The sequence below is a fragment of the Aulonocara stuartgranti genome, assembly GCF_965226115.1.
Source record: "Aulonocara stuartgranti genome assembly, chromosome: 4".
In the NCBI taxonomy this organism is placed as follows: domain Eukaryota; kingdom Metazoa; phylum Chordata; class Actinopteri; order Cichliformes; family Cichlidae; genus Aulonocara; species Aulonocara stuartgranti.
This window is the reverse complement of record NC_138942.1, coordinates 2751011-2774582: the sequence shown is the minus strand read 5'-3', so window position 1 is coordinate 2774582 and position 23572 is coordinate 2751011. Positions and strand designations below refer to the sequence as shown.

Genomic DNA, 23572 nt, shown 5'->3' with positions numbered 1-23572 from the left:
CGGAGGACACACATCTGTTTGGGGCATCCAGTGAAAAAACTAGTTGGCGTACCTGCTGTGGTGACTCCATCAGTGTTTTAAAGCAGAGTTATTAACTTACCAAATATAACCAACTAGTTTCCAGCATTTAATTTGGTCAAGTAACTTTTGGCATCTCCACCTAAGCAGGAAGATTTTAATGACTACACCTCGACAGGTAGTTTTTCTGCTAGAGTAGCTAATGCGTCCAAATTTGTCTGTTACGAACTCTCCTCCACCTTTCTTCTGATTGGCTGTCTATCTTAAAGATGAGGTTTAAACAGAAGGTGGGCGGGGCTTCTGTGCCGTGTGACCATATTAGCGAGATCCTCTCTCTGTGACGACATTCAGATTCAAGAGAGGACAAAACAGTAACTGAGGGATTGCTGTTCATACACTGATCAGGCACAAGGTTATGACCACACACAGGTGAGAGGAGTAACACTGATTCTCTTCATGGCGCCAGCTGTTAGTGGGCGGGATATATCAGAGAGCAGGTGAACATTTTGTCCTTTTTGCAGAGCTGCAGACCAGAACATGGAGCCCTACCATCCGCGTGGATGTTACACCTACTAAAGCATCGTTGCAGACCATGTACAGCCTTTCATGGAGGCGATACTCCCTGAGGGCTGTGGTCTCTCTCAGCAGGCTAAAGCTGCAGAAATGGTTCAGGAATGGTTTGAGGTGTTGACCTGGCCATCGAATTCCCCAGATCTCAATCCAATCGAGGGTTTGTGGGATGTGCTGGACAAAGACGTCTGCTCCATGAAGGCCCCGCCTCAGAGCTTACAGGACTGTGTTGATGGTGCAGCTACCACAGCACAGCCTCAGGGCTGTTCTGGCAGGAAAAGGCGACCAACGCAATATCAAACAGGTGTTTATGATGTCACGCCTGATTGGTGTGTACTCATCGCACCATAAGAAAATGCAGCAATGCTTATTATGCCCGCCCACTGTGGAACAGCAGATACGAGAGGAAACAATTGTCATTTGTCTTGTTTCAAACTCCAGAGCAGAAGAGGCGCTGAGGTGACCTTTGCTCACATTGTTCTAGTTTTGCTTCGCGGTGGGTGTGACGTATTTATCGAACGTCTCTGTGCTCGAGACCTTCGTTACCTGAGTTTGCTCCTGAGCGAAGCAACCTCTCTGTTCAGGGCGTCGTTGGACTCTGCCGCCTCTTCCAGCTCCCTCTGCAGCTTCCTGCGGGCTGCCACCACGCGCTGCGCCTCCTCCTCCGCTTCCTCCAGCTGATGCTTCAGCTGCTTCACCCGCACGTTGCTCTTCTCCACCTGCAGGGGGCAGACATGGTTTTATTTACAGTTTGTAAATGACCAAAACTCTGAACTGTCATTCATCCTTTGATCTTGCGTCACCTGATCTTTGTACTGCTGCGCCTGCTTCCTCTCGTCCTCCATCTGGATCGTTAAATCTTTCAGTTTCTTCTCTTTCTGGCGCAGATTCTTAGCGTTGGCCTGCCGCTCTCTGCACAACAAAGTGGCACAAAGTCATCTCCTCAGTGCTCGGCACACGTTGAGTTGGGATCAACACTCCTCGTCCCACCGTGCGCCCTCACCTGCTCTCCACCTCCAGCTGCTCCTCGGCCTCTCGGAGTTTGGCCTCCAGAGCAGTGATGGAGGACTTGAGTTTGGAGCGGCCCTGGTCCTCCAGCTCCTGCAGCTTGGCCTTCAGCTCTCGGTTCTGCCTCTCCAGCTGCTGCCTGGATCCCTCCCTGCTCTGAGCAGAAGACCTCTCCGTGGCCAGCTCTGCTCCGAGCTGATCCACCTGTAGGAAAATCAGTTTCAGTGGCTGTTAGAGGAACTGAACTTGAGCATCAGCTTCACTGGTCAGGCCTGCTGTAATGAAATGAGATTAGAGACGATCATGAACCTACCAGCTGCTGGCTCTTCCTCAGCCGGTCGTTGAGGCCCTCCATGTTGGCCTGCTCCTCCTCCAGCTCCTCCTCCAACTGGCTGATCTTAGTCTCCAGACGACGTTTTTCATCGGAAAGCAGTGACCTGAGCGAGGACATTCAAGTCAGAGTTAGATTTCGCCATCAGAAGACTAGAGATATAAATGACTCAGATATTTAACTAAATCTGAAAACATGATCAGTGTTCTTGCCGATTCCTGATTAATTCATTTACATTCAGAAATGTTTTCATTTAACCTTAAAATCTCAGTGACAGCCAGCTGGGACGACCTTTAGTGGATGTTAATGATCCCTAGATGACAAATTCCAGTGAATTTATTGATCTCTTGGGTTTTCCCCTCCCAAAGTAAAGACTAAAATTCCAGGAAGTGAAGTTGAAGCTTGATGAGACTCATGCTCCTCATTTTAAATGCATCAATAATGTAAGACACCTACTTTCCAGATGAGTTACTGGCCAGTTCCTCGGACAGCTCGTCTCTCTCCGTCTCCGCCTGCTTACGAGCTCTCTCGGCAACTGCCAACGCCTGGACAGATGGAGACAGCAGTGTAAGAAACGATTTCCAGAGGACAACCTGTGCAATGCTGGTGAAGCCTGAAACCTTTATCGTTCCAAAAAGTGCTAAAAAACACTTGGAAGAAACTGATTCTGTGGATTAATCGCATAACGATAATGAGTATCTGCGTCTGACTGATTGAACTCGCTGTATAAAATCAGCTTTAGCTCTCCAGGCACGCCCTTTAAACCACATTTCTTCTGACCGCCCCTCCTCAGGTGGCCACATTGGGTCGATCCACCTCTCTGTGATTTCATACAAACTAAAGACTAAAAATTCAACGTTTAGAGCAGGCAGCTCCTACGGCCTTACCTCATTCAGATGCATGATGTCGGCCTCCATGGCCTTGGACCTGCGCTCAGACTCTCTGGCTGAGGCAAGGACCTCCTTCTGGGCTGCACGGGAGTCCTCCAGCTCCCTCTGGAGATCTTTCATCTGGCCCTGTGAGGAGAGCAAGGAGGCTCATGTGGGGTTTTGAACTGGTTTCTAAATACTTCAGCTCTTATAGTTACCCAAACCTGCTCAGGCAAAATGTGAAAATACATCAAACGTGGTTATGTTTAGGACTTTGTTAGGACAACTCAGCTTCAGAAACGACGAGTTCAGAGAAATAAGAAGTCAATAAAAGAGTTTGCTGACCTGGATTTTGCGGAGCTGTTTGAGCGCCTCGTCACGCCCCCTGCTGCTGGCCTCCAGCTGATCCTCCGCGTCCTTCAGCTCCCCCTCCAGCTTCTTCTTCCCGGCTGAAGCCTGACTTCGCTGCTTCTTCTCCTCCTCCAGCTCTGACTCCAGCTCTCGGACCTGACGGACGCCAAGAGGAAAACATTAGCTGTCTGAAAACTTGCGCTTTTTTCCTAACATGTGCTTAGAAATGTTCTCAGTAAGTGCACTGGCCAGTTTTGTTCTTACTGTTACATCAATGATAGCAAATCAGAATCTTTCTAAACCACTACCTGCAGTCTCCATCCCACCAGGTCTATTTCTCCAGATAAGGAAACAGATAAACCTCACAGTATTCGGGAGAGAGAAGTCTGCACCACTAAACCAAAAAGCAGGAAGACCTCAAAGTGGAGAAACATCATCAAGTTTAAGGAGGAAGCCAGTTCAGAGAATTCAAACTTCTTCTCCTTCTCAACTCTTAAAGGACCTAAATTATGATGATAAATTCTAAAACTGTGACGAGGTGCGAGTGTTTACAAAATGAGATGAAGTAAAAACCAGCGGTGGCGAGGTTTCCCGACCTGTTTCAGGAGCTGCTTCCTCTTCTCCTCTCCCAGCTCGTCGCGGGCCTGCAGCTCCCTCTCGTGCTGAGCTTTCAGAGCCTGACTGTTGACCTCCAGACGCAGCTTGGCATCCTCGGCCACCTGCAGCTCGTCCTCCAGCTCCTCCATCTGCGTCCTCATCTCCTCCACGATGGCCTCCAGGCCGCGCTTCGCCTTCTCCAGGTCATGCACCTGAAATATAACCAGAAACACATCCACCTTCATCGGAAATACTGACCACGGATAGTAGGAGTTGCTCGTGTCCAGGTTCAGTGTTTTACATTCTTTCCCACGTCGTCCTTGGAGCTGATGAGATCTTCCATCTCGGCTCGGAGCGCCTTCACCGTCTTCTCCGCCTCCTCCAGAGCCTCGTGGCTTTCTTCCAGCCCTCGGGTAAGAGCCAGCACCTTTGTCTCCTTGTCCCGCACCTCTGCCTCCGCTCGATCCCGCTCCTCCGCATACTTACAGGACACAGTGCGCTCCTCGGCCAGCATCTGATGGACATGGAGGACATTAGAGATCACAGATCATTGCAGGCTCAAAAAAAAGCACTGAGAGAAGCTTTTGTGGAACATCTGGTTCCTGGGACAAACTCTCCCGTCTTTAATACGTGTGGAAACAAAACTGGAAAATCTGAAAAACTGATCAGTGGGTAGGTAACTGAAGCAGTCATTCTGGAGCTGCCAGACCTGATCGAACTTCTTCTGCTTCTTCTCCAGGTTGGAGACGAGCTGCCGCTGGCTGTCCAGGTCCATGAGGACGTCCTCCAGCTCCTGCTGCAGCCGGCTCCGGCTCTTCTCCAGCTTGTCGTAAGCGGAGGCCTTCTCCTCGTACTCTGTGTTGGTCGCCTCCAGCTCACGCTGCAGACGCTTCTTCCCTTCCTCCAGCAGCTCCACCGTCCCCGACATCTCGTCCAGCTTCTTCTTGTAGTCGGACAGCTGAGAAAAGTCAGAAGAATGAGAACTTCAGTGTGAGAGAGGATGAGCTTAAGCATTAGGAAAAATCCCAGTCGGCCTTTGAAACGATTGCTTCGGAGACCCGGAGCAGAGCTGACCTGCATGTTGAGGCTGGACACCTGCCTCTCCACGGCCCGTTTGACCTCAGTCTCCTCCTCCAGCTGCTCCATGAGGCTGTTCCTGTCGTCCTCCATCTGACGCAGACGCCCAGACAGATTCAGCTTCTGACGCGTCTCCTCTGACAGCAGCTCCTGAAAGAGTTGGGGGGAGGAGGACGCTGTTTAGAAACCTGGCTTCATGCATCACAGCATTTAGCAGTCAGGGTGCTCCTCACCTGTGTGTCGTGCAGCTGAGAGGACAGGCTGGAGACGTCTTTACCCAGCTTGATGTTCTTTCCCTCGGCCTCGTTCAGCAGACCCGTCACGCTGTCCAGCTCCAACTAACAGAGAAGAAGAGACGAGAACTGTAAACACAAAGGCTAAAGTCAAGTGCAGATACGTGTCTCTTTAAATCTGAGTGTGACTTTTCATGAAGATCCATTTGTTCTCTTTAAGTAGAAGAAGCAGAAAGTTTAAAGTTAACTGAGAAAGCTTACAGCTACTGCTGCCAACCTCTTTATCTCTGATTGGAGTTTAGGTCTTGTTGAACCAGCTAACACAAACACAGCCTGGATATTTAAGACTCTGTTCACATACTGTGCTCCTGATGAGCCTTTATCCTTTAAACCCAGAGACATGGTGGTAACTCAGATTATAATTTATTTTTACCTCAAAATATTCTTTGACTTCTAAATATGTTTGTTTACAATGCTTTATCTTTGCTTTAATAACCAGTTTATAAATCAATATCTGTTTTGTGCATTTTAGATGTACTAGTTTCTCATTTATCTGTAATTAGGATCTAAAACATTTCCAATTAGTTACTTAATCACATTTAAAGAGGAACTATTATGATTTAGGTCAATATTTGAATTATGTTTCAGGCACTTTTATTTCAGTTTGTCACTGATTTCCTTATATGGTCATAAGAAACACCCACAGTCACTCCTCATAGGAGGCGGAGCTTCCCATTTATTGACTGCGTTTGTGTAAGTAAAGAAATCTGGTAGCTAATCAGAGGACAGTGGCCTATAAAGGAAGATGACGAGCTTGTTTCAGAGGACAGACTCGAGAACTTGTACTCTCAGGCATTCAAAGCTAATTTGGAGAAATCTCAGAATTAAAACATGAAGATGGAAAAGAGTAGAAAAAAGCCAACTTGTAATTATAAATAGCCGACTGATATCTTCCTATCTGACTCACTTCTGTCATTGTTTGTATGGCTCACCGTCATCTTTGAGACTCGCTCCGACAGCTCGTTCTTCTGCCGCTCGCTCTCATTGAAGCGAGAATTTAGATCATTCAGCTGACCCTCCAACTTCTTCTTTTTGTGCTCAACGTCCTGTTTGGCGCTGGTGAGGGAACGCAGGTCAGCACTCAGGTCTGCTGACTCCTTCTCCAGACCTTGCTTGGCTTTCTCAAGACCAGCTCTTACCTGGACAGAAGGAACAGATGCTGAATGAGTGAAAATATCCACCTCTGTCTCACTGTTCTTATAAGGACGTGCCAGTAGCAATATCCATGTACCTAATATTAAACAAAAGTATATCTGCACCTCGTATGAATGAAAGTGTCTGACTTTGGTGAACTGACCCGCTTGGCCTGCTCCAGGTGCTCATTCAGCTCCTCCACAGCCTGACTGTGTTTCTGTCTCAGTTCCTGGATTTGGGCCTCATGGCTCCGCCCCTCTTCCTCCATGGCTCTCTTCAACATGGCCACTTCCTGCTCACGTTTCGCCCTGCCAACCATAAACACAAAACATCCGGTAAGATGGTGCAGAGGCCTGATTAAAACAACTTAAAAGCTGCTCTTCTATGCAGATGATACTCTTATTTACTGCAACGTTTCAGATTTGTGTCGCATTAACTGTTATGGATGTTTAACCGATACCTGAAGCTCATTCTTATGTAACTGGAAAAGATTTAAGCATTTTTTTAAACGCCGGACCAATTTCTTTTCTCATCTTTTGGGTATCTTTCTTTGGATTATCTAATTCCAGGGATGAAGAATTGCTGTATATATATTTTCCCAGACACAGATTAGGGCTAGTCTCATGCTAAAAGTAAAATTAAATGAAAAACATTCAATTTGTGATTCATTAATTTTGTCCTACAGAATATGAATAACGGAAAAATGAGCTTTCTTATCAAATTATGTGGTTCATTTCGAGGATGTATATGGACGACACGGACCGTAATTCCTGCTGGGCAGCAGTCGTGTCCAGACTGTCCTCCAGCTCGGTACGTAGAGCATTAAGCTCCTCCCCGAGGTCCCGTCGTGCTGCCTCAGCCTTCCCTCTCGCCGCCCTTTCAGCCTCTAAGTCCTCCTGCAGCTCTGAGAGCAAAGCCTCCAACTCCCGAATGCGTTTCACCGCCGCCCCACGCTGACTGCTCTCCTCCTCCAGGCTGTGGACACAAATTTGTTGGAAAGGAAATCATGAAGGTTGGAGAAATGTTACAGTTTTTCTATGGTTTCATTCACACTGTTCAATTAGGAGAGAATTTAAACAACTCTGTATCTGCATCTCTTGGGTATGGTGTCCCACAGGGATCATTTTTGAGACCCATTTGATTTCCTTTATATGTGCTTAGCCACATAATTCATGATGTCTCTTTTCAAGTTTATGCTAATAAAACACAAACCCTTCCCCTTTAGATCATCTGACCTGGTACGATTAAGTTCTCTAAACAGCTACATTCATAAAGTTCAAAACTGGATGCACTGGTTCCCTCCTGGATCATATCAAGCCATGTTTGATGGCCTCGCTTCAAGCTTCGACCTGTCAGGACATCTTCAGCATTCATAATGCATCGTCTGTTCATGTTAGTCCTCACCGCTCCTGTGTGGCCTGCAGCTCCTCCTCCTTGGCAGCAAGCTGGGCCCGCAGCTCAGCTAACTGCGCCTGCAGGTCGGCGTGCTGCTCGTGCAGTTCAGCAAGCTCCGCCTCCACCTTCCTCTTTGCCTTTTCCACATCTTGGCGACTCTTCTCTTCCTTCTTCAGACGCACTGGACACAAAAAAACCAAATTTCTTTAGATGTTACAGACACGAGTTACTCCATACTAAAGCAGCAGAATGAAATAGTTGATATTCGGGTTGTCATATTATTTTAATCTTGAGATGAAATATGATATAATACAATAAAGAGACATTTGCTCTCTGTACTGACTGCAAGGTCAGTTATCACTCCTGAAATAACTCCTTTAACTCCAACTTCACACTGTGAGTTGAAATTTACTGTAACAGCTGAAATCTTCCCCCAGGTTTAAAGCTTTAAACATTTCCTCGGTCCAACATGTGATTGCTGCAACGTCTGCACCGTGCTGTAAACTGAACATGCACCACAGATTTGTATTCAGCTCATGAGCCAAACAAACAAAGACAAAGTGCTGACTGACCTTCGAGGTCAGAGATCATGGACTCGTGCTTGGCCTTGAGTTTGGTTAGATTCTTAGACTTCTCCTCCTCCTCGGCCAGGTTGGAGCTCATGTCAGCCATCCTCTCCTCCAGCAGCTTTCGCTCCTAAAAACAGATGCATGTGAGCGCGTGCAGTGCAGCGTTCACGCTGAATGAAGCGCTCTCTTAGAGCAGAGCGTGAAGCTGCCTCTTCATACCTTCTGCAGCTTGTTGTTCTGGTCCTCCATCAGCAGAATGTCCTCCTCCAGCTTCTTCACCTTTCCCTCCACAGCCGCTTTCTCCAGCTGCAGCGTCTGCTTGGCGTCTTCTTCCTGTGCTATGTGGGCCTCCATCAGCTGCAGGAAAAGACGACGCAAAGTTAACGGACAGAAAATATAAGGATGCAGTAGGAGGACAAGCTTTCAGTGTAAGACCAGAGTTATTATCCATCATTGAGTAAGTTTATACCTGTAATCTCTTCTTATTTGCTGGACTTGAAAGATAGTATTTTAATTAACAACAAGATAAACTAACCATACGTGTCTGTGCCTTACATTGGCGATACAAAAAGCGTTGCATGTCTTGTTTTTGTAATGATAACGAGACAAACCTGTAGCTGCTGCTCCATCTCCTTCTTCTCCTGCTGCAGGGCGTTACTGCGGTCCTCCTCTTCCTCCAGCCGGGCCTCCATCTCGTGCAGCACCTCCTCCAGCTCCTGCTTCTTGGCCTCCAGTCGCACCCTTATCTCCTCTGCCTCAGCGCACAGCTCCGTCTCCGCCTGAAGCTTCAACTCCAGCTGCGCCCGCTCCTCCATCAGCTATAAACACCACAGCGAGAACATTTACTCAAAATGACTTAACGCTCAGATAAAACCCAGATAAAAACCTGAGTTTGTGTCACCTGGGTGTGCTTCTGGGTAATGTCCTTCAGTTCAGCCTCAGTTTTGGCCGCCACCTCTTTGGCAGCCTTCAGCTCCTCCTCTTTCTGACCCATCTCCTCCTCTTGTCTGGTCACCTGCAGCAGCGGCTTGACCTGAACCACAGACAGATGAAGCAAAGTTTGTTCATCTGACCTAAATAAAAATGTATTTGAGAGACATTTAAGAACAAATATGTCCTCTGGTTGGATGGTGGTGTGAACTGTTTGAATCACCTTAGTGAAAAGCCTCCACCACTGCCAGTTCTTGAGCTTGAGGTAGCAGGCGCAGTTCCTCTGGATGACCTTCATGGCGGTGAGCTGCTGCTGACGTTTGCTGAAAGCCCTGAAAACACATGAAGAAGAATCAGACCTGCAGAGATCACAGACTGTAAAGAAATGATGCATAACAGAAGACAACGTGGAAGCAGCCTACACACGTATTCTTTCTAATGGCCAGCAGGGGGCACTGCCTTTCAAAGTCTATGGGATAATGACCCTACTGCTCACTGGATTTATGACTTTGAAAAACATTTTCCTGATGAGTTTATGATCTTAATCACTAGTTTAGAGTCTTCTTTAATATGACATAAGGTTTCTTAAAAAAATTCTGGTCCCATTTAGAGTCAAATAATAAAACTGGTCATGCTTTAGGGCACGGAGCCTTCTGTTGTTTAAACCAAACAAAGATTGTGGCAAAACATCAAACTTGAAGCTTCCAACAGGACTTCTCTGTTATTTCCTGATGACTGCGTCTATCATGGGCCCCGAAAAGTAGAGGAAATGACTTCTGGGTCTTAATGCTCCACCTACTTGCGGCCCAGGAAGCCTCTTGCTTGCGCCTGGAAGGCGATGATGACGACAGTCAGTTTGAGGTCTCGCTCCTCTTCCAGCTGAGCCAAAACTCCTGTCCTGAAGAACATTTTGCTTTGACCGATGCGATACAAGTTAGGGTCCAGATCCAGGTGCTTTACCTGGAGACGAGCAGAGGAATGAACCCTGCTTCTTCCTTTTCACAGTAAATTAATATTCAAATAGCATAAATTTGTAAGCATTAAACGTTTTACTCCATCGAGCTCACCATTAAACTGCAGGCCTGTTTTCCATCCATGAAGCCTTTAGGGATGGCATTGGCAGCCAGGATCTCGTACCTGCAAACAGCACATTACCGGTGAGACCAAACCTACTACTACATGAAGTACTCGTTCCTTAAATGGGTTATCGATCGAAGTATAATTGCAAAGCGGTCAAAGAATATTCTAAATTGGAAGATATGAGGTCCCAATTCACTCTAATCTCAAACACAATCTGCTTGACACTTTATTCCCGTACCAAGCTTATTCATTTCCTTTCTCGTGGGTAAGGGGCAAGCCCATTAAAATTTAGTTTAGATGCAGATCACCTTCACGTAACTGCAAAATATAGCAATAAGCTAGCAATGAAGAAAAACAAAATAAGATAAAGAAATAGAAAAAACTCTTGTGTTTTAAACTCATCCAATTTTTGATCTGAAGGAACTTTTCTAAAAGAGGAAGAAGCATCTGCCTTCAGTCCAGAGTGAGGAACAACCAACGAAACCTGATCACAGGGCCTCAGACTGTGGGCAGGTGTCCATGGACTTATTTGAATATTTAGTAATAGCCATAGGTACATGCAGGTAGCTGTGGGTTTGTGAGATGTGTGTCTGCTGTGGGCTCTCACTGCAGCTGCATGAGTAACTTTTTTATGCAGGAATTCTTTTGACATGCCAACTTTACACAGCAGCTAATAATATTCCACAGCTGACAAGTATTTTTAAACAAAAGCATTTACATGACACTTAAGGCTCACAGTTGGTAGCATCTCCCATCAAACTTTTACAGAAATAAAAACATTCTGAAGAAACAATGTTTTAGTCTCAAGTGAGATACAGAATTGAACATCATCTGCATACAGTGGAAGCAAAAATCTTTAAAGTCGTTAGCATTCAAACTTAGTATTATTATAAAGGAACTATGATACTGTTATCAGTATAAATGATCTCAGACATCTCCCTCACCTCTGCCTGAACTCCTGGAACACAATCCGGTTTGGAAATCCCTGCCTGCAGATTCGAATCCCCTCCAACACTCCGTTACACCTCAGCTGCTCCAGCACCAGGTTGGAATCCATCTTTCCAGCCTGCACCACAGCAAAAAGCCAACAACTCCTCAATGAATTAACAGACTCTGTCTTTTATCTCGGGGTTAGAGTCAGCTAGGGCTGCCACAAACGATTATTTTGATAGTTGACTAGTCACCGATTATTTTTGCGATTAGTCGACTAATCAGATCATCATCCATTGGACGTAAAACGTACAGCTTATTGCACCAGCAGCATCTGCTCTTATATAACTATCATTAGCTTACAGCTTTAAGTGTTTAAGGTCTGTGCTAACTAAAAATAAAGACAAGATGATAGTTTATTAAATTTTAATGAAGTTTGCAGATTGTTTTGGTGAAGTTTAATAAACTCCTTGCTATCTAAAATATAACAGGACACCGGAGTAAATTCTCGAGCATCTCACACTTCTGATAATCAGCTGTCTGCTTGACGTTTATTCAGCTGTGTAAAAACTATAACTTTAATCTCAGCCAAACCGATTTACTCAGGAACAAATAAAATACTGAAAAAAGCCAAACAATAACATTTCAAGTTATCTAAGTGACTCATATATCATGTTTAACCTGAGTAGCGAAAGACGGTGGTGGGTTTGAAAACGATCTGCCGGGAGTCCGGTGTTCTCACGGCTCTAGTGACCTAGCCCCCGGCTAGCTATCGAGCTAGTGGGTAACAGACGTCTCCGAAAACGTCGGAGCGCTTTTGAAAATATGCGGTGTCTTGATAAACTGAGCAGATATTTGAGGTTTACACAGCTACATTCTCGCCTGAAAATATGTTAAACGTTTATTTTGTGACCCAGAAAGAATAATAAGAGTAATATTAAAACTAACTAGCTGCCGCCATTGTTGGAAACTGAGCTGGGCTGCGCTATGAATTCTGGGATACAGCTTCTTCTTCTTCGGGGTTTAACGGCAGCTGGCATCCTTGTACATGCAGTGCTGCCATCTTCTGTTTCAGTCCGTTTTTACACTCTTAAATCCTACTACTTATTCCTGCGTCTTTGGGATCTTACAAAGCTTCAAACGACGCGTCGATTATTAAATTCGTCGTCGACGATTTTGATAGTCGACGTAATCGTGACTAGTCGACTAATCGTGGCAGCCCTAGAGTCAGCTATAATAACCTACCCGCTTCTCGTGGTTTGGAATGATGCAGCGGACGAAGTTGGGCTGGGTGTTGTGTAACGTGGTCATCAGTTTGCCCAAAGACTCTTTGTACAGCTGACCCACAGTGCGAAACATGCCCTTCTTGGATTTGGTGGAACTGGGCGCTGAGCTCTCAGACATCTTGGTCATGGTCTCCAGACCTACAACTCGATCCACTGACATGGAGAATAAAACAGGAAAGATTTATGACGACTTTTAATGCCCTGCTTTATGTTATTGCTCTACTGTGATGACGACTCACCGTCTTTCCACAGATCCTGAATGAAGGCACTGGAGGAGTTGTTGAGCAGAGCTGTTACGTTGTCATTCAGAGGGTCCATGTTCTTTGTCAACCAGTTGGCGGCATTATAGTCAACCTGGAGTCACAATTTTTAAAAGAAATCTCAAAATATTTAAATCACCGTGCCCAAAATCATAGAGTCCATTGGTTTCCACTCAGCATTTATCATACATCTCACAAATATACACAGTACTTCCCTGGATCTAGACCAGCGGTCCCCAACCTTTTTTGCGCCACGGACCGGTTTATGCCCGACAATATTTTCATGGACCGGCCTTTAAGGTGTCGCGGATAAATACAACAAAATAAAACTAGTACCGTACCGAAAAAAAGAAAATTTATTCATAACACATGTGAAAAGACCAAGGAAAACAGAGTAAACGATAAAAACGATAACAAAATAACGCTGAAAACCGATAAAAACCCTGAAAACCAGACATTTCACACCTGAGCCTCAACTCTCGCGGCCCGGTACCAAACGACTCACGGACCAGTACTGGTCCGAGGCCCGGGGGTTGGGGACCGCTGATCTAGACCATTGAATTGGTTGTTGTTTTCAGAAAAATTGCATGAGAGAAATTAAAATCACATCAATCAAGAGCAACAGAACCAAACAGACCCTCTGTTTCACTGTGAGTCATTTTTTCTTAAGTGTTTAAATATTTTTCACAAATGCAAAGTTTTATAGATGACTGTCCGTCTCGGGAAGCTGTCCTCACCTTTCCAGCGTAGTGCAGGACAGTGAACATCAGTTTGTCTTTGTGCTGTTTGGGTTTGGAGAATTTAACGTGACCAGTGTGGGTGTTCAGCAGCTTGTCCACGAAAGAAATATCAGTGGCTTTGGGGAACCAGCACTCCTCGTCCAGCAGGGCCAGGATACCCGGAGGGTTGTTCTGGAAGGGAGTGTCGGATCCACGGCTCAGTTTAGGAGAACATTTTTACAAACAGTTACTTTTTGATCAGTGTCGAGTACAGGGATGTTTAAAAGTCATTCCTATACAGGCAAACATCCTTTATAGCAGTCCTGATAGGAGCAAAGAGAACGCAGTCCCTTCCTCAAAGACCTCGAAAAATTAACCTAAAATTATCCCCATATGGAAAAGAAATAGTAAAAACTTATATGTGATTACTCGTGAAAGTGGCCACTTTCTCATTACTTTCATATATTGTTTTAGTAAGTATCCAAAACATACAAGTTTCATTATATAATTTTTCAAGGGATCTTATATCTGTTTTCACACTTATATGCTTTTCATACAAGTTTCACACAAGACAGATACAAACTTTATAAGATTTATATATATCTTTTCCATATGGGTTATTGTTGGATGTTTGGGAATAACATGATGGAAAAATATTTTAAGGGCATTTAAAACACATACTTTCTTGGTCCAAATCTTCTCTTATCATTTTGTTTTATCTGTCCAGAATAATCTTAATTAGATAATCTTGTTAAATTTAAACCTTCTTGAAATTGATCTGTTAACAATCTTACAGAAAGATCTCTTTGCTCACTCTTCATTTGTTAAAGACCATGAATGTTATCTTAATTCATCAAATTGCTTTTGTCCTGTTCATAAAATAAAGGCAAACTTTGAGTTATCTTTCAATTAATCCTTCGTTAACTTAGATGCCATATTTTCTTCTTTTGCATTTATCAGTTGTGCAACACCGGCGTAGACTTTATTGTTATACATGTTAAGTTGCTTGTGTGTGTAGCTGTCTGACCGGCCTCTCGATGAGCTCGATGCAGGGCTGCAGGTCGAGGCCGAAGTCGATGAAGTTCCACTCGATGCCCTCCCTCTTATACTCCTCCTGCTCCAGGATGAACATGGTGTGGTTGAAGAGCTGCTGCAAACGTTCGTTGGTGTAGTTGATGCAGAGCTGCTCGAATGAGTTGTCCTGTGGGATCGAAATTCATGATTAAAAACTGACAAAAAACACAATTAAACTTTCATACATCCATTTTCCCAACTTATCCAGGTCACAAGTGCTTCAGTCTAAGGAGAGACTCCCTCAGGTGCTTCTGGGGGCAGTCCCAACTAAACCGGCATAATGTCAGATGCCTGAACCATCTCAACTGTCTTCTTTCAATACGGAGGATGATTTTCGAGAACGATGATGATGACACAATGATTCTTTTTTTTTTTTTTGCAAACGCCCTGTTGACTCCAGAAAGTTCTATCAGAAAAACTTGTCACCCTCAGCCCTCGATTTTGTAGAACAGACCAGTGAGTCTGCACAACGATCCAGGTAACTGGGGAAAAAAGACCCCAAGACTCTGAAGCTCATTCCCAACCAGTGTGGTCAATCCACCATTTTCCAGTTAAGAACCAGCGATAGAAATGCTATATCTCATTTTGGCCACTACAAAGGAGGCTGCTTGGAGCTTGAAGCCAGAAGAACCAGAGGCCAACCAACCCTCTTCTCTTCGTCTTTCATTATGAAGAGGACACGTGACAGGGTGGGGCCTCATTATGGTTGTGCACACACTAAAACACCCATAGAAGGGGACACGGGACTTCTCCAAGTCTATAAAACACGACTGAATTTCCTCGAGAAGATAGAGAGCTGGACCGGCGTTCCACAGAACAAAAATCTCATTGTTTCTCCTTAGTCCTCCACCAGGAGTGGGCTCTCCACCCTTATCTGGCTAAGACCCACAGACAGAGGTCTTAATTCTCATTTCCACCACTTCTCAGTTGACTGAAAACCAGCTAAATGAAACAGTGACTTCCAGCTTACATTACTCCGAAAAACGTATCAACAGGGCCTGAGGTGCTCTCGGCAATGGACCTCGAGGGATGCATACCTTCAAATATCCTCAACAGGATAAAGAGCCGGTCCACTTTTACGCAACTGCAAACCTGGCTGTTCTTCTTGAATGATTAGTTCGACTGACTCATAGGAATGACATGAAACAGTGAAATGTTTCATGTCATTCCTATGACACACACTAAAAGTTAGTTTTTAGGAATCAGTTACCTCAAAAATCTCAAAGCCGGCGATGTCCAGGATGCCGAGGAAGGATGACGACTGCCTCTTACTCTTGTCCAGAGTCTTGTTGACTCTGGCGAGGATCCAGCGAAACAGACGCTCGTACATGGCTTTAGCCAGAGCCTCGATGGCGAAATCAGCCTAGGAAGGGAGATCGAAAGGACATGAGATTGAAGGCTGCCGTCTTCTGTGTTTAATTAACGAGGTTTGGTTTGCTTCTCGGGTACCTGCTGCTTGGTCTGAGCCTTCTGCACCACCTCCCTGCCCACTTTGATCCTGGGCGTGAGGATGGCGCGGGTGAAGTCGGTCACATTGATGCCCTGCAGGTGACACACCTTCTGCGCAGCTGTGAGTCGAGGCAGAGAGGAGGTCAGACAGGTGAAGATGCTCATTTACAGAACTGGTGATGGTGCTTTTTTGTTTTAAAGTTACCGGTGTTGTCGGGCATCGTCGCCTGCTCGTTGTTCCTCTCCTTCTCAAACTTGATGTTACCCAGCTGGAGCACACTGGACACCACCTTCAACATGCCTGCAGACAGGAAAAGGAAGAGCAGGAGCATCAAACTGATTCAGATCAAATATAACTTCTTATGTTCCACTTATTCTTTGATAAGTAGGGTACTTCTTTAACTAAAAAGGGGCATCAGAAGCATGAACCTGGGTTGCCCCAACACCTCAGAATTAAATTTGGAGGTGATTTCTGTCTACTTTCTTATAAAAATACCCCCAAACCCCAACTTTTCCTCATTTAAAAATATCCTAAAGTATAATTTCAGTCCTTTTATTTTGTAGGCTTGAATAGGAAGTCTTGCATAAATCGTTGGGAATCTTGTCATTACGTGGTCTCTGTACCTAATCGCTCCTCCTCAGTGAAACCCATGATGTCCATGGCCTCCAGCGTTTCATCAAACATCTCGTTGTCCTCCTGCCCGGGGATCTCCACGTGACCCTCTATCAGGAAACGATAGCTGCTGAAGTCCTCCAGCAGCAGCTCCTCTACAAACAGAGAGAGAAGACGTTACGCTGACTGAGTGTAATCCGTGCAGTCGCTACAGAGGAAGCAGCTGGTTTCCAGCATCATTCACATAATTTCATATCTACGCTGACATCAATAGGGCTGAAAATGAAGCAAAAACTGCTGTTCCATGTTAAAATGTTCATCTTTACAGCAGAAATAAACACGTTTACATCCTAATATAAAAACAGTTTTGGCCTCTATGGATAGTTTCCTCTTTTATAACATCTCCAGGAGTATATATTTTTAAATAACTGATCCATCTGGATTTTACTGAGGCCTAAAGTTTGGGGTGTGGCTGCTTTGATGGCCAACTGTGCAGACACAGAGTCCAAACATGGTTACAACGGTGACATCACATCTGCCTGTCGTCGTGCTACGATGGGTAAAAACTGCAGAGTGGACAAAGATGGTCCAGCTACAACATTTGATTGCTGATGATATTATTGACTGAAGGAAATGAATGAAGGCATCTTTCTTTTTGACTAACAGCTAACTTGAACACACTGTCCACCTACACAGATTCATTTATGTTCATCTGCATGCAAACTCTGTCTCAGTCGTTGGATAGTAAACTTGAAACGTAATAGGATGTTTTCACAGTCTTTCAGAGATGATCAAGTATCTGAATCATACAGTCTGTAGATCTACTCTGCACTCTTGCTGCTTGTAGCTCCTCAAAAGCAGCACCGAACTTCACCCTTCAAAACACCAAAAGCTGATGGATAATGTCACGGTGGCCATCATTTATACACAGTCTCATTTGACTGAGACATGACTCGCAATTTAACAAAAACATCTGTTATGACTTTCTCAGTCAGGCTCTGATCTGCAGCATCTGTTTTGCAGCATGAGCTTAAAATTCATATTTACCAATAAATTATAGTTATTACTATGTTATGACAGCTCCCATCTGACCCCAGGATGGTTTAAAAATGTCAGCTTGTCCCTTTAAATGAAGGATTTTTTCCTGTGGTTTGAGCTGCTCACCTCTCATCTTGTCTTTGGCTCCAGCCACCATGTAGTAGAAGATGTGAAAGGCTCTCTCGGTGTGTGCCTGTCGAATACAGCGAGACTTCTCCAGCAGGTCTGACCAGGATTAAGAAGAATGACCCACTTATTTAATGCTTACATTAAAAAAGGAAAAATTTAACTCAAAGTAGGATACAGGTGTCGATATTCGCCCCGACGATGTAGCCGGTCACATCAAAGTTGAGTTTGATGAACTTTCCCTGCGAGCAGAGAGGACGACAGCAGCTTTAACTTTATATCACAGGTATTTTTCCATCTCTGCGTTGACAGACTGAATGAAGTTCTTACAAATCGCGAAGAGTTGTCGTTCTTGATGGTTTTGGCGTTTCCAAAGGCCTCCAGGATCGGGTTCGCCTGCAGCAGCTGCTTTTCCAGCTCCCCCTGCAGCAAAAATGAGGTTAAACAGCTAAAAACATCTCTGCTTTTAAACAGAACAGGTCATGATGTAAGGCTCACAAAGCTTTCCTGTTACATTGATACTGAAGTAAAAACGAGTCTTTATGAGATTTTATACTCACGTAGGCCAAAGATCCCGCCTGCTGCTGCTGCAAGAGAAACACGCCGGTTAGAAATCATAAAATATTTGCATTTTCCCCAAAATTGGCCTGAAACGCAGCAGCGGAGCAGCAGGGGTCAGAGGTCAAGCACTGATAAATCCTGACTAAACAAACCAAAGATGGTTCATGACTGGATTAAATGCAGCGGAGCGAAGAGCAGATGTAACGTTCAGGTTAGTTATGGAGGATCGTGAGAATCATGGAGACTTTTCTTTGATTTTTCTTTTAAATCATCAAAGATAAAGAATTAAAAGCCCCGCCCCCAGCAGCAAACAGCAGTAATCTGTCCTCACCTTGGCCACGGCGCCAGCGACTGAATCCTGTCATACACAGCAGAGTTTGCACTTTTTTATAGCAGTTTTTTCAAACTTAAAGCTCATTCTGATTTCATAATGTCTGAACTTTCAGTCTGGATCCTGAAACCTTATAAAACTTTTAGCTTTTGTCTGATTATTTGGCTGCTTTGGGCTTTATTTTCTTTAAGAGTCAGAAAGCTTGAGGCGCTGGTACTCACAGGGTTGACGGGGTTCTTGCCCTTGTGCGAGGAGGCGATGACGGCGAGGTACTGAATCACCTTCTTGGTGTTTTCTGTCTTCCCGGCTCCAGACTCACCTCTGGGTGACGCAGCAGAGACTGATTAACCTCCTAACACCCAGCTGCTAGTTTTAGCATTAGCCTGCTAGTCAGCTGTAACGCTTCTTTAAAGAGAGTTTTCAGCTGCAGCTCTTTTAAAATGATAAACTTGGATTAAGTAACACAATATTTGAACACTAGCGATAATCAATTAAAGATTATAAAAGATTTATGATGAATATTCCCATCGGTCGTGTTATTATTTACATGTAAAATAAAAAAGTGCTTCTCTTTTAAAAGCAGGCACCAAAGTGGACACATGTTTTGGAGTAAATGAAACTAAGTCGATTAATAGCAGGGATCGTAAAATAAAAGTTCTGTGAAGGTTCTTAGATATCTAGGTCATCGTAGTCTAAGGAGCTTGGAAAGAAAAGCATCTGGATGTCTTTAGGTTACTTGAAGATGTTTCACCTTTCGTCCAAGAAGCTTTTTCAGTTCCAAGAGCGATTGGTGGAGAGTCACAGACTTTAAGCCCGACGGGAGTGCTCTCAGAGCATGTCTAAAGACATCCAGATGCTTTTCTTTCCAAGCTCCTTAGACTCCCCATTTTTATGTTTTTACATTGTTTTACAGCAAAAGATCCCATTTTTGACCAGAACCACCCTCTCAGATGTAAATACCTGTTGTTTTCTTTGTCTTTGTGTAAATAAATGACATTTTGAAACTCCTATTCTGATAATGTTTTATGGGCCCCCAAAATTAAAACGGTAAACAAGAAAATAGTGAGAATATTAAACAGGGCATCGTCGTTTGATTTGTTTTTCTTAGTGTAAAGTGGACCTTTATGACATCCCTAAAACCGCCATCTCTGGCACAGAGGCCCCGCCCACCTGCCGTTTAAACTTTGCTTGCGAGGGGCAGCCAATCAGGAGAAAAGATAAGAAGCTTAAACAGCTTGTTTCAGACAGAATATCTGATCTGACAGCATCACTGAGGCCCAGTGTAAGAATAATTAAGCTTATTTTGAACTCTGAGTCATGCAAAGCTGCTCTGGTCTAAATAGATGGAGCTGGAAATGAGGTGAACTGGTCCAGTTAAAGGTTTGGGTAACAAACTGGTGGTATGTGTCTGTGAAAAGGTCAAGTGCTGTCTGTTTTGACTCACGTGCAGAGAATAGACTGATCCTCGCGGTCTGTGGAGAGAGAGAGAGAGAGAGAGACATAATGTGACACTGAACTCGTCAAACTCCAAACACTTGGACACGAGAGCGAAAGAGATCTCGCTCACTGGGAGATTAGCCTCCATCACTCATATCCTCTAAAAATAGCAGGTGGATGCAGGACTCCGTCACTGTAATCTCGTCTCACTGCTCCATGTATGGCCATCCTGGAGCTCAGTGGAAAGTATGGAGCTGCTCTGAGGTCACCGGCGGACCAAACGGAGGCCAGACGGCACGCTCCGAGGCTTCAGTCGAGGTTGCTCAACGCCATCGCTCACCTCTGAGAAAGAGCTGTGATGTGACTGTTTGTGGCTGCTTCATGTTTTGTACAGCAGCGTCAGAAGCAGCAGGACTTATGGGACTGAATGTGTTTTCATATTTGTGGGGGGAGATGGGGGCATCTGGGGATAGTGATGGTCGATCTGAGGGGACAGGATGAGTGTTTGTGTATTCATCTGATACACACCAGCCTCATGTGTCTTGAAAACATAAACACTCTTACATCAAAAGTCATAAAACACATGATAAATGCAGCATTTAGTGGAGAGAGTATGTCATTAGAGAAAAATCCTGTGAGAGGTCTGCCCGGGAGTCAAACGTCTGACCAGCGTGCTGCGATTTAAAAGTCAGTTTGTGTGTTGGCTGATGATGCAGAGTGGATGAGCAGGACTTATCCGCTTATCCAACTCGGGGTCATGGGGGTGGGATGGTGCCTATCCCAGGTGCCACAGGGTAAAAGGTGTTGTACATCCCAGATGTGAAACCAACCACACACTCTCACATTTACACCCAATCAAAAGTCACGTCTCTGGACACAGAGAGGCCCACAGGCTCAAACCAGCACGCTTCTGAATCTGACAAGTGTTTCAAAGAAAGCATGTTAGCATGATCCAGCTCCTCTGACTTCCCCGGTCCAGGTGAAGCCAGGTGAAGCCAGGTGAAGCCAGGTGGGCTTTCTCAGTGCTGCTGACTCCCAGTGCTTCAGACTGGGGGTGCCAAACATGCAGAACCACAGAGTCCAATCCAACCCACACTGGAGGGTTGAAAGTGTGGAAATTTTACGACAGTCATTATTCTGAGGGTAACGTTTCTACACAGGAATGAAAACACAAAGAAAGTGAAAAGTTCTTTGCACATGAAGGTTTTGTGCCTTCATAGATGCTGTAAACTGTACGGGAACGGTAGGTTCAATGAAGGTGGGAAAACAGAGACACGTTGTTTCTCCCCAAAGGGAGGGAGTATGTCACCGCTCCATTTGTCTGGTTGTTAGCAGTCTAGATGTAACTGTCATATTCCATGTGATGGTAGAGACCAATAACAGCTGGAGTGGATTTAATTTAGGTGAAAATCTGGTCGAAGTCACACCAAACATCTTCCAACTGTACAACATACTGGAGCTTGGGGGACATGAGTACCTAGGGTGGCTGAGCGTTTGACCTTGACTTTCACTGTTAGCTCCCAAGGTCAAAGTTGACCTTGTAAAAAATTTCAAGAAATCTTATCAAGTAATATATCATATGAGAGAGCATGGACAGAGCTCTATAACACACCGTTTATCAGTGCGATGCACAGGTAAACAGGGGGAGTGCCATCCACACATTGTCTGCAGGTCCCCAACTTCCTCACACTCTTCTGGTCACACGCCCAAACCACCTCATCTGATTCCTTTGCAAGTGCTGCTTACATCTTATATCTGTGATCTCATTCTTTTAGTCACGACACAGAGGTCCTGCTCACAGGTGAAGGCAAGAAGATGGATCCTCAGCTTTACTTTCACCCTCATCTCTCTCTTTGCTTACAGTTTCCATGCCTCCTAAAGTCCCGTGGCACACCTGGACTTGGCTCAAAATATGTGCTTTGGACTCACTGGTGCACCTGTTCAGGTCACCAGCAGTGAAACACCTTCCAGGTTTGAAGTGGCTCAGGTTAACGGTTGTTGGGACAGGTGAAGAACAGTTGGATGGATAAAAATGTTTTTGTTATCGTCACAGAGCCTCTAAGGAGATCTGTATCTTTATATTTACTATAAAACTGGTCACTTATGTGCTAAAATATTGAAATATTCATAATTCAGCATCTTATTTACAAATTTTAAAGGTAATTTTGGTTAAAAAAAAGTTTTCTACGATGTGAAATATTGTCATTTATTTACCTGAGTGCATTTCCCACCTGTCGTTTACTTCTCGATGGTCTAACTTTAATCCGTCTGTACATATAAACTTGACTAAATTCTTTGATTTTCAGTCATCTGGGAACATCTTTGATATTTCCAGTGATGCTGATGGACATGTTTGTTGGTTTGAGATAAAAAAAAAAGTATTTAAATACTTTCTGTATCAAACACAAAGTTTGTAGCTGCTTTTCTTGGACTCTTGATAAGAACAACAGTCGTGTGCGTTTTACCGTGTGATCTGTTGTCTGTGCATGCAGACAGTTACCCTGCATCATGTTCCTGTAGGCGTTGTCCGTGATGGAGTAGATGTGCGGTGGAACCTCGTGGCGTTTCTTGCCCTTGTACATCTCGATGATCTTCTCAGAGTAGATGGGCAGCATCTTGTAGGGGTTCACCACCACGCAGAAGAGGCCCGAGTACGTCTGTGGAGGGACGAAACATCACTTTATCACCACGCCGGAGCTGCCAGCTCATTCTGACGTCTGTTTTCTACTCGAGTTTTTAAAATGTTAAGACATCGCCCAGTAAACTGGTGCTTTGATATCTGATTACTCACGCACAGCAGGAATAAGGAAGGTTATCTTATGCTGTACATGCAGATTTTAGTACTCCTGTAATAGTTCATGAACAGGTGTGTGCTCCTAATAATGGGAGTCATCGTGTTTGACAGGTCACACTTCCAAAGTAAAAGTGTTGTTTCAGCTGTGGCTCAGTTTCAGGTGTGTTCTGCTTCCTTCTTCCAGCTCCTGTCTGATTGTTTGAATCCTCCCACCTTCTTAAGGGACTGGCCACACCTCGACTGGGTGCATTCAAGATCAAAACAGTGTGAACTGTTGAACTGGCGCCTCGCTCTTTTCATGCACGAGCAGGTTCATGTGCTTTATTAACCTGTGACTATAAGAACTTCCACCTCGTTGACATGTTTAAAAGTCAAGACTATAAATTAATTTTCGTTATAAACTGTTTCCTGACTGCTTCTTGTTGCTGCTTCGTCTTTTATAACAATAAAGTTTCATTCAGTTTGTTTTACAGCAAATAGAGACAAAATAATAAAGCAGCCTTAGAGTCAAATGATGGGATTAATTATATTGATACATGGTAAGAATGAATGTAATCTGTGTGAATCAATGCCCTGTTTTGTCTAATCTGATGGCTTTAATGATTAAAACAAGATTATTTTGCTTCTGAATATATTTAAACCTAATCACACGCTTCCTTTCTAACCACAACATTATAGAGAAAACTTCACATTGCTGCATTAATTCAAACTGCACAGGCCCTGCAGCTCGTT

General features: G+C 44.5%; 1 protein-coding gene across 4 annotated transcripts in view; it reads right to left on the bottom strand.

The window, feature by feature from the left end:
* The window catches only part of LOC309705094 (uncharacterized protein), a 35739-nt gene that overhangs the window by 2846 nt on the left and 9321 nt on the right, over window positions 1-23572 (bottom strand). For 2 of the 4 annotated variants that reach the window (XM_082530662.1, XM_082530665.1), the window contains exons 6-45: window positions 22547-22703; window positions 20054-20081; window positions 18831-18930; window positions 18610-18636; window positions 18278-18304; window positions 18048-18140; window positions 17896-17959; window positions 17718-17816; window positions 16565-16708; window positions 16146-16241; window positions 15941-16059; window positions 15702-15854; window positions 14445-14618; window positions 13436-13609; window positions 12678-12792; window positions 12398-12591; window positions 11167-11288; window positions 10210-10279; window positions 9942-10102; window positions 9366-9474; window positions 9114-9245; window positions 8824-9030; window positions 8432-8569; window positions 8216-8339; window positions 7653-7824; window positions 7011-7223; window positions 6412-6556; window positions 6047-6253; window positions 5055-5159; window positions 4819-4971; window positions 4454-4702; window positions 4046-4258; window positions 3744-3956; window positions 3142-3303; window positions 2815-2943; window positions 2384-2472; window positions 1910-2033; window positions 1592-1800; window positions 1392-1500; window positions 1135-1307 (exon numbers count right to left, since the gene is read on the bottom strand). In XM_082530662.1, coding sequence (XP_082386788.1) covers window positions 1135-1307; window positions 1392-1500; window positions 1592-1800; window positions 1910-2033; window positions 2384-2472; window positions 2815-2943; window positions 3142-3303; window positions 3744-3956; window positions 4046-4258; window positions 4454-4702; window positions 4819-4971; window positions 5055-5159; window positions 6047-6253; window positions 6412-6556; window positions 7011-7223; window positions 7653-7824; window positions 8216-8339; window positions 8432-8569; window positions 8824-9030; window positions 9114-9245; window positions 9366-9474; window positions 9942-10102; window positions 10210-10279; window positions 11167-11288; window positions 12398-12591; window positions 12678-12792; window positions 13436-13609; window positions 14445-14618; window positions 15702-15854; window positions 15941-16059; window positions 16146-16241; window positions 16565-16708; window positions 17718-17816; window positions 17896-17959; window positions 18048-18140; window positions 18278-18304; window positions 18610-18636; window positions 18831-18930; window positions 20054-20081; window positions 22547-22703 — 5492 coding nt within the window. The remainder of the gene's footprint in view (window positions 1-1134; window positions 1308-1391; window positions 1501-1591; window positions 1801-1909; window positions 2034-2383; window positions 2473-2814; window positions 2944-3141; window positions 3304-3743; window positions 3957-4045; window positions 4259-4453; window positions 4703-4818; window positions 4972-5054; window positions 5160-6046; window positions 6254-6411; window positions 6557-7010; window positions 7224-7652; window positions 7825-8215; window positions 8340-8431; window positions 8570-8823; window positions 9031-9113; window positions 9246-9365; window positions 9475-9941; window positions 10103-10209; window positions 10280-11166; window positions 11289-12397; window positions 12592-12677; window positions 12793-13435; window positions 13610-14444; window positions 14619-15701; window positions 15855-15940; window positions 16060-16145; window positions 16242-16564; window positions 16709-17717; window positions 17817-17895; window positions 17960-18047; window positions 18141-18277; window positions 18305-18609; window positions 18637-18830; window positions 18931-20053; window positions 20082-22546; window positions 22704-23572) is intronic. The other 2 variants (XM_082530663.1, XM_082530664.1) reach the window with 2 other exon arrangements.